Here is a 13,898-nt window from a genome sequence, read left to right on the forward strand (position 1 = left end):
TACAGCAGCCGGGTTCCTTGCCCAGGTGCGATTTTAATGGGCTTTGCTAACGAGCAGCTCATCAGCCGTGTGCCAATGGCATCCCCAGCCAAAAATCCAGCGGGTCCCTCGCGAGGGCTTAAAATAACACCCTGTACCCGCTCACGTCCAGCCTTTCTCAGTTCTCGATGTGATTATCCACGTGCTCTAATTACTGCAGGGAACAGGTGAATGAAACAGCCCCTTACAAATCCAGCAGTCTCTGTGCACATCATATACAATTAATTTGCTACAGAGGCAAATGCAGCCACCAAATCAAAACATATTTTGCTTCTTTAATTTGTTTTGTAGGCACGAGAGTCCCAAGCTTTCAGCCAGCTGGAAGTAACACAGGGGAAGCACTTGACCCTCCTAATCCATCATCTGTTGGGGGATGTTGGTGCCAAATTAAGAAGCCCCAGGTCTGCCTGATGCACCCAGCTCAGGAGAGTTATTTTGTATTTTCACTTGCTCGTATAGCTAAAGCAAAGGGAGTTAAATGTAAAGTTTTGCTGTGCTGCAGGTTGCTCCCAGAGCTTTGTCTCTGTTTCTGCCTACTGGAAATTTGTGCTCAGAAGAGCTTGTGGAAGCCTGTGGAAATCCTCTCAGCCACCCTGTGGGATCAGCTCTCCCTATATATTGCTCCTGATGGATTCTTCCGAGCCTGGACTAGGCAAACCTCCAGTGATAGTAATTCCCTGCCATTCCCAGCAGCCTATTGTGAATCACCTGAATCTCATTTCTGAGCAGACCCTTCTCTGTCACTCAGCAATAAAAAGCTCTTCCCCTGCCCCTGGAAGAGGACAGGAGGCCACTGAGAACAGCAGAGAGTGGTAAGTGTAGGGCTTTAATCACCATTCCTTCCCATTTCCAGCAAGACCTGGGATGCTGCTGTTGGCACAGAGGCCAAGATCTTCAGGTGTTTTCCCTTTACACCTGAAAATATTTACAGAGTCTCTGTAGTGCATCAAAGTGTTGGGGCTTTCTCTGTCTTACAGTCCTGCAGCCCCAGAGTGAGCCCTGGTGAGCTGAGTTCCAGCTCTCCAAGCTCCCCTAACCCTGGCAGGGCTGGCTTTGTATCCCTTTCCATGGTGAGAGCTACTTCTTACAGGACTCCTGCATCCATCAGAGTCTGTTAGTGCAGTCTGAGAGGTCAGAGAGGAGTTTTAGGCAACGTGATCTGCAGAAATTGTGATTTCCCATCCCCTACCACAGGGCACAGACATCCACAGTCTCGGGCACGTCCTCTTCCAGGGTTCCTGTGAATCCATCCCCAAATCCCTCTGCTTCCACCAGCTGGGGTTTGCTGTTGCACATGGGGCAGAGCTGGTTTCGGATGAGGGATGATCTCATCCACACGATGAGGTTCCAGCGCTCCCCGGAGCCGATGGGAAGCGCCCCATGGATCTGCCCTCCCCGGTGGAGCAGCCCCTGGGCTCCCACGTGTTCCACCTCCAGGTACTTCGGCACAGGACTGGGATCCTGGAACAAAGAGAGGTGAATTCATAATTGCACCAGAAAGTACCTGGCAGAACAACACTCACATAGTTGACACTTATCACCTTTTCCCCCAGGGAGCAACATGGAGAGGACAAACCACCTCTGAAATGCAGCCACTTCAATGGTGGCTTGGCAGCAGATGGGTACAACTGTTTTCCAGTAAGACATTCCCAGTTTCAATCAAAACAACCTATTTCACCTGTGTATGAGAGCTTTTACCCTCTCTTGCCCTAGAAACAGGTGCTACAGATTTAGCTTTAAGTCTCATTTGAAATAAATCTCTCTCTCAGGACCTCCCTGCTCACTGTTACATCTGTGGAAAGATGGGCTGGTTTGTTTACACCAACTTCTACTACAAGCTGCCTCTGTGCTCTCTTTGAAACCTGAATATTGGAACAGAAAAGGCTTCTGTATAACCAAAACATGTAAAAGAAGAGGGAAAGGACAGAGCAGGTTTGACTGTCAGAAGTGAATAATTGTTTTTTGGAACACATTTTATGCCTTGAAACTGGGAGGGTGTGAGGAGGTAGGAGGGAATAGAATGGGGGTCCAGAGTGGGAATGTGCTCAGTACCTTGTAGAAATCCACAAAGTACAAGTTGCCTTCTGTGAAGTCTTTCCCCAGTGAGACATTTAAGGTGACTTCTGCATTGTCATAGTGGGAGCTCAGATCCAGGTCCTCGTGCAGGGAGTACTTGACCACAAAGGCTCTGTGGCTGTCCAGGCAGGATCCCCCCAGCTCAGGGTACAGCAGGGCTGTGATGGGCCGCAGGAACTGCTCCCTCAGGGGGGTCAGGAAGCCCTCATCCATCCCAAGCTCGTTCAGCAAAACCTGTGTCAAAAAAAAGAGGTGGGAACAGCTGAGCAACATTATCAGAGCTGTCCTCCTCCTCCAGCCTGCTGGCTCAGAGCACAAAGTTTAGAGCAAAGGCTCCAGCTACAGGAGAAAGGAGGAAGATCAAGGTGGAAAGGGATGGGGGAAAGACAGAGCAAGATCAAAAGGTGAGTGTTCTTTAAAAACTGACTCCTTGATTTAAATGGGTATTGCTTAAAAATACAAGGTGCTCTTTGCTCTGAAGTACCAACTCCCATCCCCTTTCCCTGCATTCCCATGTCCTTTTGTCTGTGTAACATTCCCTCAACCCTTTCCCTCCAAGGGGGTACTGGAACTCCAACTGCTCCATGTAAAATGACAGACACTTTGGAAGTGAAAGGAGAAGTGAGGAGGTGAACAGAGTGAACACTCCCCCTGAAGAAGCACAGGAGACAAATCCTACCCCGTAGTTATTCATGGTGTTGGGCCTGCCTTTGGGCATATCCGACTGCTCAAAGTTCTCCAGCTCATCCACAAAGGTCTGGCAGAACTCCTCTGTGAACACTGGGAGTCGATAGATCCTCTTATCTGTCAGGAGAAAGGAGACACCATTTCCTGGGGAAGATCACAGGGGAGTGTTCCTGCCTGCCTGTCCAGCTCCACTGTGCTGGTGGCAGTGAGAGCACAGGACCCTCGTGCTTCACTTTGTGCTCAGGCTGCTCGAAGGGCTGGATCCATTCCCCAGGATGTATTGGTTATTTTTCATGTTGGTCCCTCGTTTCCAGGCTCACCCATCCAGTCAGGAGATCTGGCACTGGTTGAAATGCCAGATGTAGTGCCAAGGAAGTGTTTTGAGTCTGAGGGGAGGGTGGTGAATCAACAACTCATCACAGGCAGGCTGGAAGGACACCCAAGGTCATTTAGGGGCTGTGGGACTCACTCATCTGGTGCCAACCTTCTGGGAATACCAGGTCTGAGCTGCCTCTCAGGGTGGAGCCCTAAAGGTCTGTGTGAAGGGAGCTCAGGACTGAGGATACAGAAGCTGAGATTAAGACAGCAGGAGAAGGCTGGAAATCATGCCTTGGACAAATTCAGGAGCTCTGCACAGACACATTTGGGTCTCTCTTTTCGTCTTGAGAAAAGGAGGAAACTTTGCCTCTTCCCCTCTACATTTTGTCAGCATTTCTGGTAGGCAGAGAGCTTCACAGATGCCTCCAGAGAAGCTTAAAATCCAGAATTCTTTTTAGAAGACTGAAATTATTTCAGCCCAGACTAACCCACAGGGATTGTCTGAAATGGCAAAGCACTTGGGAAGGGAAAAACAAGCTCCCCATGCTAACAGTGTTCCTTCAGGCTCCCTGGTGAGGTGGTGGCACAGCCAAAAGCCCCAGCCCTGCTGCAGCTGAAGCCTCTAATGAGACATCAGCAGACTGGGATGGGAAGGCAGAAAAGAGTGTCTGCTCCAGAGCAGAACTGCTGCACAGCACTGCCCCTCCAGAGACCCCTGTCAGGCAGAGAATAACATCCTGTTTGCCTCAGCCTGTGTCAAATCCGAGCTACTAAAGACAGGGCTTGGGAACAGCTGTCATTAGGGAAGCTGCAGTGTCACAGAGGGAGATCTGTGTGACTGAGGTGTTGTTTCCTTTACCTGAGAAGGACTCGAGGTAGCCCAGGAGGCCCTGGAGATGAGCTCCCGGCGATGTGCAGTATCGCACGATCTCCAGGAAATCTGGGGCCAGGAAGGAATCCTGGTGTCAAGGGAAGGAAGAAAAAAAAACATACAGAAACACAATTAGCCAGTACAGGCTTTTATGGTCTCAGAGAGCAATGGATTTCCAGGGAGCCACAGGGAAATGTGCAGTCTCTAGGGAGAGGGCTGACAGTCACGCTGGGGTTACTTCTACGGCAGGAACTGCAGAATGTTCCTGTGTTTTACTTGGGGGTTTAGGTAAGTTTGAGGGTTTCTACATAAAACTGGCCAGATTTTTTATAGGCATGACAGGAAAGAGCCTGGCTCACAATATGGATTCCTAACAGGTAAGTGCAAAATCTTTCCTAGTGGATTTTAGCCTCTTGTCATGGAATCAGCACAACGCAGTGACTGGGCTCTGCTTTGAGCACTTCCCCACACTGATGATAACAAACAACAGCAGCACTTATTGCTGGAGGATCACAGTAAATCTGTGTGAACTTGGTTGTGCATTACTGCTATATGTGGGAAATATCCAGCTGGGAAGTCTTGAGTCTGGCAAGCATGAGGAAATTCAAAGCAAAGTAGCCCATAAAGGCTGTTTTCTGTGGCTCCTCATTAGACCTGATCGAGCCTGTTTGGTGCAATGATGCTTTATGTTTAAATTACTAATGGTATTTCAAGTCCAGTACCAGGTGCTGGAGCTGAATGACCCTTTCCTGGCTGTAAACCAGGTGGAATCTTGCCTGGAGAACATGCTGTGCTGTCAGAGTTTTAAATTCAGTTTTAATATGCTACACACGGGTTTAAATTCCGTCCAGCTTTAGCACTGCATGATCCCGAGGAGAAGAGAGAAAAATAAACTGCAAAAATAAACTCTCAGGTAATTCCTTGGGTGCAAAAGAAAACACACTGTGTACCTGCAGAGTGTACACCTCTGGGTGTTTTGGTTTGTAGCACTTGGAGATGATGGCTCTGCGTTCCACTGACTGATGGACTAACTGTTTTCTTCTCTGCACTTCTGCCTCAATCTGCAAATAAACAACAGAGCATATTGTGAGAAAATCAAAAGGGACAACTAAAACAATTCCAGGAATTTCCTCATTGTTTTAAACCAGTTATTTTTGTTTCAGGCACCTCTGGGAAGCAGAGTCTGTGCTTTTGTTTTTCTGTAGTCAAGACAAGTCCAATAAATATCTGAAAAGCCAAATGCCTGAGAGGGTTTGGAGAGACTTTCTCTTTACAGATGGCTTAAAAAAAATAACTGAAGCCTTTCTATGGAAGTGCCAAGTGGAGCTGTGAGGTTTCAGCCCTTTCAGGCATCCTGACACCTCCTGAATTGTCAGTGGAGGCTTTAAGAGCCTTGGCTTGTGTTCTGACAATATAAGCATTGTCCAAAATAAAGACACTTGCTGGGAGGGAGACAAGTCTTGTCATGAAGGGATTACTGCTAAGTGTGGTGGAGACAGGCTAATCTGTCCTTTCAGAGCAAACAGCTGTTTTAGCAGCTGATTCAGCCAGCTCTTCATGTTTAATTCCCCCTCATAAGATTAATTTATAACATTCCTCACTAAAGAAGGAAGGAGGGTGTGACCAGTTCCCCTCCTGACCCCTGGTTGGTATCACTAATACATTTTATGAAGTAAGCAGCCATTCTCTGGTCATCTGTTCATTCCCTTTCCCTCATTATCACGCCCTGATGGTCTTGTGAACCAAGCAGACAAACCAAACAGATTCCTTCTCCTCCTCCTTCCCAGCCTCAAGGCCAATCACTCCCTTCCTTGCTGGCCTTGAAGGGCCCAGTCCCCTGGTCACCAGGTGCTGTTGGTGACCTGGACAGGGAACTGTAACAGCCCCCAGCACTGCCTACAAAATCAGGCAGTTACAAGTCCTAAGTGGGAAACTTGGACTTGAACAGCTGCTGAACAGTGAGAGCCATGACCTCCCACAGCCAGGGACACCTCTGATGGCAGGAGACATACTTCTCTGAGGGCTGAGTGAGTAAATCCTATTCTTTTATATTATTTTTGAGTCTAGATTATGTTTACATTGATACAGCAAACCTTTGTATTAAGATCTTAGCAGATTTGCAGAGTCCAGGTGATCAGGGAGTTTTTAGGATCTAGGTGATATTAAATTACAACTAAGGTTTGAATCTAGAAATCTTGAGAGAAGTTGTATTATAAATTCTGCTTGTTGTGCTGCATTGATTCTGCCTGTAGAAATCCTGTGCTCTCCTACTCATAAATTCTGTGCTATATGAATCATAATATCCTGTTCATAAAGCTTTAATTATGATTTACTGCCATCATCACTCTGCCAAGAATCCCTAAAGGAACCTGTCTGTCCTCCAGGTGAAATTAGAGCTGGTTGTGTGACAGATCTCTGTCCCTGGCCTGGGAAGGGGCACAGATTCCTTAATAAAGGGTGTCCTGGGGGGAGTGTGAACCTGTAGGACCCCTGGGTGATCCCATCTCAGGGCACCCTTTAAAAATAATTGGCAAAAGAAAGGACAAGGAAAGGCAAACTAGAAGGGGGCTGGGACCCAGCTGACTAAATCCAAGGAGGGAGCAGCACAGAGGCCACTGGGACAAAGTGTTGGGTGACAGTATTTAATTTCAGGGTGTTGGCTGTGTAAACAGCTCCCCAACATTGCCTGGGGAGAATTCTTTCCTCTGCCCTCTGTCCAGCACTGGAGTTGACTGGGATGAGGTGCTGGGGAGCTGTGCCCCAATTCTGTCTGGGCTTGTGGCTTCAGCAAGTCCCAAACTCCCTTTAGGGTTGACCCCCACCCCTGGGACTGTTGGGGTTGTGGAAATGGCCCTGGGGTCCCAGCAGTGGAAGGACATGGAGCTGTTGGAGAGAATCCAGAGGAGTCACCAAGGTGATCAGAGGGCTGGAGCAGCTCTGCTGTGAGGGAAGGCAGAGAGAATTGGGATTGTTCAGCCTGGAGAAGAGAAGCTCTGTGGTGACCTAATTGTGGATTTTCCATACCTGAAGGAGCTACAAGAAAGATAGAGAGAGACTGTTTACAAGGCTCTGATGTTGAGGACAAAGGGGAATGGCTTCACACTGACAGAGAGTTGGCTTAGATGGGATATTAGAAAGAAATTCCCTGTGAGGGTGGTGAGGCCCTGGCACAGGTTGCCCAGAGAAGCTGTGGCTGCCCCATCCCTGAAGTGTCCAAGGCCAGGTTGGACGGGGCTTGGAGCAACCTGGGCTAGTGGAAGGTGTCCCTGCCCATGGCAGGGGGTGGAACAAGATGAACTTTAAGGTCCCTTCCAACCCAAACTCTTCTTTGCCCCGAATCCCCCTCCCGGCAGGTGTGAGGGGGGTCCCCGCGCTCACCTCCCTCAGCACAGCCTGGAACTGCTCCTCGCTCCGGCAGCCGCGCTCCTGCAGCGCCTGCAACACACGGGACACCGCCGTCACCCGGTACCGCCCGTGTCACCGGGCAGGGCCACCCGCCCACCCCGCTCCCGGGGGAGACCCTCCCGGCCACGCTCCCGGGACAGCCCCGCCTGCCCCCGGCGGTACCCGGCCGTGTTCCCGGCGGAGCTGCCGCCGGTCCCGGTACCGCACGTGGAGCCCGTAGCGGCCCACGAAGATGTTGTCGGTGAAGAAGCAGGCGCACGCCAGGAACGGCCGCGCCCCGGACATGTTTCCCACCGGCGCTGCGCGCGCGGGGTCCGGCCCTCAAAACGGCTCCGCTTCCTCCCGCGCGAGGGCGCGTCTGCAAATTCCCAACCGGGGAGAAAAACGGGGAGAGGCGAAAAGCGCCCGGTTTTTTCCCCGGTTTTGTGCCTTTTTTTTTGCTGTTGTTTTTCATTTGATCTTTCCGTGACGTCACCGCGGGTGGGTTCCGCAGCGGCGCCGCCGCCGCACGGCCCTTCCCCACCGGACCCGCTCGGGGCCGCCGAGGGGTGTTTGCAGACGGTCCCTGGGAGCGCCCGCCCCGGCCGGCGGGGGCGCGCCCGGGGGCGCGCCCGGCGGGGTCAGCGCGGCCCCGGCCCCGGCCCAGATCCCGGTCCTGGACCAGCCCGGCCATGGACGCGGCGCTGCCCGAGGCCGAGCGGGAGGTGGTGGTGGCGGCCGAGCCCTGCGGCCATGGCAGCAAGTTCGAGGACATCTACCGGCTGCTGGCCGAGGGCTGCTTCCCCCCCAGCTTCTGCTCTATCAAGAGGAAGAACCTCAAGCGCTACGCCCAGAAGTTCGTCGTGGACGGTGGGGACCCTGGTGTGGGGCACCTCGGCCGTGGCATCCCCCCGAGGGATCGGGCTGGAGAGATGCCATGGGAGGGATGCGCCGGACCCGCGGCTGGGGAGGGGATGTGGCTCCTTGGCAGCCGTGGGATGCACCATGACTGCCTCCGTCACTGTCACCATCGCTGTCGCCATCGCTGCCGCCCCCCTGCTGTGCCTTAGCGTCATTTTTGGGGCGCAGAGTGGGGATTGTGTCACCGCGGGTGGCACCGGTGCCCCGTGGGGACCGCAGTGGTTTTATTGTAGCAGAGGATTTCGCGCAGCCCTGCCTGCAGAAAAGCTCTCCCTGGGCTTTTTTAGGGGTGTTTCCAGGTCAGCAGCTTCTCCAGGGGCGCTGCAGGAGCTCCCAAGGCAAAAAATCCCGAGGTTGTGTCTCTCTCCCGTTTTTCCCACTGTGGAAAATGAGCCTTTTTCTGGGGCTGAGCAGCTGGAGTGGCGTGAGAGGGGGGTGTTGGACACAAACCTCTGGTACCCACAGGTGGGTGTCTCTACTACGTGGGGCCCAAGAAGGAGGAGAAGCGGGAGGTGATCGTGGATCCCGAGCGGAGGCGGCAGGTCTTCCTGGAAAGCCACTTCACCGAAATCGGGAACCACCTGGGCCAGAAAAAGACCGTGCACCGGATCCAGAGCCGGTACTACTGGCTGGGGATTGTGAAGGATGTCGTGGACTGGGTGAGTTGAGAGCACTGACCGTGTCGGTGACACCGGTGCTGGCAGCAGTCCTAAGTAAGCAGCTCCAGGAGTGCAGGGGTGATGTCATCTCTAGTGCCTGCTGCTTTGAAACCACAAACTGAGTAACTCTGCAGGTGAATCTTGGAATGCCCCGAGGCAGCTGGATAGTTTAGATGTCTTTCCCTGAGTGTCAGGAAGCCTCCTGGTGCAGGGCAGTTTTGGCCAGCATGGGAACGTGGGATTGTTTCAGACAAGTAGCTGAGCCCAGCTTTGGATTGCTCCCAGAGCTGCCCAGTTCTTTAAACTATGGTAAGGGGAGGATCTCAGTGTTTCCAATGGCTCTGCTCAGCTGCTTTGCCTCACCTGTTCTGTTGCTGACAGTCTCCTGCAGCAGGGCTCTGCAGCGGTGTGGTTTGGAGTAGTGTGGTTGCATTACATGGTCTGAGCTCCTCCGGCATCCTTGGGCTGATGATTTTTCTAACCAGCAGTAGGAGGTCAAAATGCAATAAATATCTGCCTGGAAACAGGGTGAGAAATAGCTTAGCTGTAGGCCACGTTGAGAAAATTGGTTATTGTGTCAGAGGAAGCTGTCAGGTGAGTTTTGGGAGAGGTGAGATGTGTCAGCCTGTTGTGTTTCGTCCTCTTTTTCCTGTGCCTCGCTGTTTTCATCGGGTAGAGGGAAGCTGCTCAGCCCTGCTGTCTGTCTCACCCCTTTATAACCCGTGCAGTCTGAGTCTGACAGAATCCATCAGCATATTCCCAAGCCTTTTGATCTGCCTTTTCCCTTTCCAGATCAAAATGTGTGAGACCTGCCAGAACGCCGAGCACAACAAGAACGTGTCGCGGAAAGCGCGGCCCGTCAGGGTGGAATCTCCCTGGGAAGTGCTGGGATTAGACATTCACGGTGAGTGTGTGTGGCTGGCGGGCTCTCCAGGGCCCAAGGAGCGTGGCAGACCTGCTGCCACACGCCGGGAGTGAGAGCTGCCTGTGGGGAAGTGCCAAGGAGGCCAGGGTGCAACCTGATCCCTGTGCTTGGCTCGGCTCCCTCCCCACACACAATGGGAGCTGTGGGCGTGTGTTACTTCCCAGAACTGAAGCTCTGATGGGTGTATTTTTGCTGACAAAGGTCACCCAAATGTTCTGGCCAGATGACATTGCAGAAGAGAGTTGTGGTGGGTTTTGCAGCAGCGGTTTTGCTGGGCTGGGTTTTTGACTGTGCCCATTTGGGTGATATTACGGCATCACATTGATTTTTTGAGTGGTTGTTTGCGCAGGTCCTTTTCCCGAGACGAGTCAGAGCAACACACACGTCCTCCTTGTGACTGACTACTTCACCAAGTGGGTGGAGGCTGCTCCTCTGCAGAAGAAAGATCCCTTATCCGTGGCTAAAGCCCTGGCTGCCATTTTTTACAGGTGGGCTCCTCTGTTGTTGGTTACATTGCACTTCTGCAGTGAGATGGGGAGCGCTTGGATCTGTGTTGAAAAAATACTCAGTGTCCTCAAGATGTTTCCCCACGAGAGCAGGAACTCCCCCTTCTACAGGACAGACCATGCAGTGCCTCTCAGTTGCTCTTTATAGAAGAGCCTGTTATCCTCGTTACAGGGAGGGGAGAAAGAGGCAGAAGTGGCTCTCCAAGTAGCCCCGAGGCCAAGAGAGCTGTGCCCCAGTTCTCTACAGGAGCTTTAAAGCCATTCCTCATCCCTCCTGGAAAGTGTTCATTTTGCATTCACACGGCACATGCCACCACGTGACATTGTCCTTGTGGAAAACTCATGGGGCCAGTGGAGATTTGCATTCAGAGCAAGAAATTTCTCTTGCTTCTCCTGCTGCCGTATCATTCAAAGGCAAACAGGCTTGGCTGGTTTGGAACAGATGGAGCCAGCAGACCCCTCTCTGATCGTGGGGAAGTGGGGTCACACCAGCCTCATTAGCACCAGCCCCACTGGAGGGTCTCTGTCCCTTTCATATCCCATTTGCATCCATGAAGAGCAAAATCCTCTGGCTCTGCCTCAGCTGATGGAATAAAACCAGTTGTGTGTCCTCTTCTTGTTCAGGTTTGGTGCATCCAAGAACATTTACACCAGTCAGAGCTGGGACTTCTGTGAGGAGGTAGGTCAGGGGCTGGGTGGTTCAGGGAGAAGCCACGTGACCTGCAGCAGGTTTTTTTGGGCAGCAGGTCCTGAAGGCAGAGTTGCAGCGTGCCATGTAGTGGGGGTGAGGAGCTGATGGTGCTTTATCCCTGCCCCAGCCCTGTTGGGAGTGGGAGGTGATTTGCCAGGGGATTTTCACCCTGGCAGAGATTTAAGGCAGTGGTTCTGTGGTGCAAGTCCTCCAGCCTCTCTGCTGAGAAGGAAAGGTCCTGTGAGACCATATGCATGAAATCCTGCCCTACCTGGGGATTAACCCAGCTTCACAGTGCTGTGGAAAGCTTCAGGTGTAGAAACAGTCATTGCAAAACCTTTTCTCCAGCTCTAACTTTTCTGGAGAGCTGTTTGTGCTGCACAGCATCCCCTGGCATGGGGAGGGGGCCGTGGGGGCTGTGGAGGCTGCTGTGGTGCTGAGGTGCTGTGTTCTCCGGCGGGCCTGGCCCCGCCTTTGCAGGTCAGCCGGCAGCTGTGCGAGCGCTGGAACATCTCACAGGTCCTCACCCCTGCAGACCCCACTGACAGCCTGGATGACCCCAGTGCTGAGGTACTCAGGTCCTCCATCTGCAGTATGGTGAATGAGAAGCCCAGCGAGTGGGATGCCCACCTGGACCCCGTGCTCTTCCATTTCCGCACCTCAGTCAACTCAGCCACCAAGTACAGCCCCTTTTTCCTCATGTTCAACAGATACGTGTGCCTGTCCTCAGAGGTAACTGCTCGGCCCAGGAGAGTCTGGCAGGAGGTTTGTCACTGGCGTGGTTACAGAGTAACACCCAGATCTGTACCTTGCAGGTGGATTTTGTCAAGGACTCTAAAGAGCAGGGGTCTGGTAAAGCTGACGGCCTCCCGCCCTTCACAGCCACAGTACAGGAGCAGCAGAACATGGTGAAAGAAATTGTAAGTTTTGTGGTGACTTGAAATCATTTTGCAGCCAAGTCCAGGGCAGGCCTGAGAGGAGAGATGGCAGGTGGCACCTCGATGTGGTCCAAGGGCAGCAGGAGCAGAGCTGGACCCTCTGAGGCAGCACCTCAGGGAAGCTGGTGGTGTTGCTGCTCAGAGGTGGGTGATGAAAGAAGAGGGACTGGCTTTCCCCATCAGGCTGGTGAGAGCTGTGTTCCAGCCTGCCCAGCTCTCTGCCTTGTAATCTGCATCTCAAATCAGCCAAGGGAGTCCCTCCTCAGGCAGGGACAAGGAGCCTTCAGGGACACGCTGTGTAATTACAAAGGTTAAAAGAAACCCTGCCTCAAAATGGGAGGAGTTTGGGGCTGCCATGAGGACTGGTGGCCCAGTGGGCAATGAGAAACAAGGTCATCATTCGCTTCCTAACTGTCTCTGACATGCTGAGTGACCTTGGACAGCTTGTTTAGTCTCTCTGTTTCTTGGTTTCCTAACTTAAAAAATTACCTCAGTGTCCCCTGTAAAGGGCTTGGTGAGCAGTGTGCCAGAAAATCACAGGCAGGGCTCAAGTGCTCTGTTTGCTCAGTCATTTCTTACACTCAGGCAGGGTTATGTGGTTCTCTGTGAATCACCTGGACTGTGATTCTTCTTGCCAGGGAATAACAGGAGTAATATGGGGCAGGAGGGAGGAGGCCTGGGAGCTGAATATGTGGGATCCATTCCCAGCTGATCCCTTTGGGAGCTCCAGGCTCACTGGCTTGGCTCCCTTGTGAAATGGAGATGCACATTGTGGCACAGGGCAGGGAGAGCTCTGTCCTGTCCATGAGGGAACTGTTGGGGGTCAGTGACTCACCTGCAGCCAGGCCAGGATTGGGGCTGTCACTAACGGAAGGTGATAAAGTTCCCTGTGGCTCTGTGGCACTCCAGCCTAGATCCCCTTCTGCCCTCTACTGATGGAGAACTAGCGGCTCCCCTGAGCACGGCTGTGGAATTGCAACTGTTTAACGTGAGGTCTCCTGCTGGTTTGGGGTTGATATGAACAAGGCTGGAAAGCCGTTGCTCAGTCCCTCCCTTGCCCCTGGGTGTATCCAGCTGTGGCACAGCCTCAGCTCACCCAGCAGAGCTCTGCACCGGCTGTCACTCACTCTGAGCATCTCTGATGAGGAGAGACTGTGGGAACTGGGCCTGTTTAGTCTAGAGAAGAGAGGACTGAGAGGGGATCTCATCAATCCAAGCAAACATCTCCAAGGGGTGTCAGAGGATGGTGCCAGACTTTTTCAGTGGTGCCAGTGACAGGAAAATGAGCAGTGGCCATAAACTAAAACATAAGTTCCACCTCAACCTGAGGAAGAACTTTCCATGGAGGGTGGCAGAGCACTGGAACTAACTGGGGAGGTCATGGAGTCTCCCTCTCTGGAGATATCCCAAACCCACCTGGACATGTTCCTGTGTCACCTGCTCCAGGTGACCCTGCCTTGGCAGGGGGATTGGACTGGATGATCTCCAGAGGTCCCTTCCAACTCTGCGATTCTTTTATTCACCAAGCTGTGTGAGACAGAGTTGAGCTGATTTTGGGTGACACCTCAAAGCCCAACCCGTGCAATCCTCTTTCCAGGTGATTGCCAACATGACCACGGCCTACAACCGGGAGCGGAAGAGCATAAAGAGGAAAAGTCGGGGCCTGCCCTCTCTTGCCTTCAAAGTGGAGGACAACATGTTTGGGGGCAGCGCTGCCAGCTCCCTGAAGAAGCTGAAGAAGGGCCAGTTTGTGTCGTTCCAGATCGAGACGGTCCTGCCCCCGGAGCAGAGCTTGTCCAGCGGGAAGAAAACCAGTTAGTCCCGGGGGCTCTTCGGGGGTCCTGCGGCGCCGGGGACAGCACGGACTGTCCCCGGGTTTGTGG

The 13,898-nt window shown here is 52.7% G+C and overlaps 1 protein-coding gene across 2 annotated transcripts; it reads right to left on the reverse strand.

The window, feature by feature from the left end:
• Nucleotides 1-13: 13 nt before the first annotated feature.
• OGFOD2 (2-oxoglutarate and iron dependent oxygenase domain containing 2) lies at nt 14-7,794 on the reverse strand. 2 transcript variants are annotated; one of them, XM_027652304.1, is made up of 7 exons: nt 7,599-7,794; nt 7,370-7,426; nt 4,942-5,052; nt 3,980-4,079; nt 2,795-2,919; nt 2,092-2,349; nt 14-1,500 (listed from the first exon to the last, which is right to left on the reverse strand). In XM_027652304.1, the coding sequence occupies exons 5-7, from the start codon at nt 2,831-2,833 to the stop codon at nt 1,225-1,227; spliced, it is 573 nt and encodes a 190-aa protein (XP_027508105.1). In that variant the 5' UTR covers nt 2,834-2,919; nt 3,980-4,079; nt 4,942-5,052; nt 7,370-7,426; nt 7,599-7,794; the 3' UTR covers nt 14-1,224. The 2 variants fall into 2 exon arrangements, with proteins under 2 accessions (XP_027508105.1, XP_027508106.1); XM_027652305.1 differs by having other exon boundaries at nt 7,559-7,729.
• Between the last annotated feature and the right edge of the window lie 6,104 nt (nt 7,795-13,898).

The sequence above is a fragment of the Corapipo altera genome, unplaced genomic scaffold, assembly GCF_003945725.1.
Source record: "Corapipo altera isolate COAL_440 unplaced genomic scaffold, ASM394572v1 67, whole genome shotgun sequence".
Lineage (NCBI taxonomy): Eukaryota > Metazoa > Chordata > Aves > Passeriformes > Pipridae > Corapipo > Corapipo altera.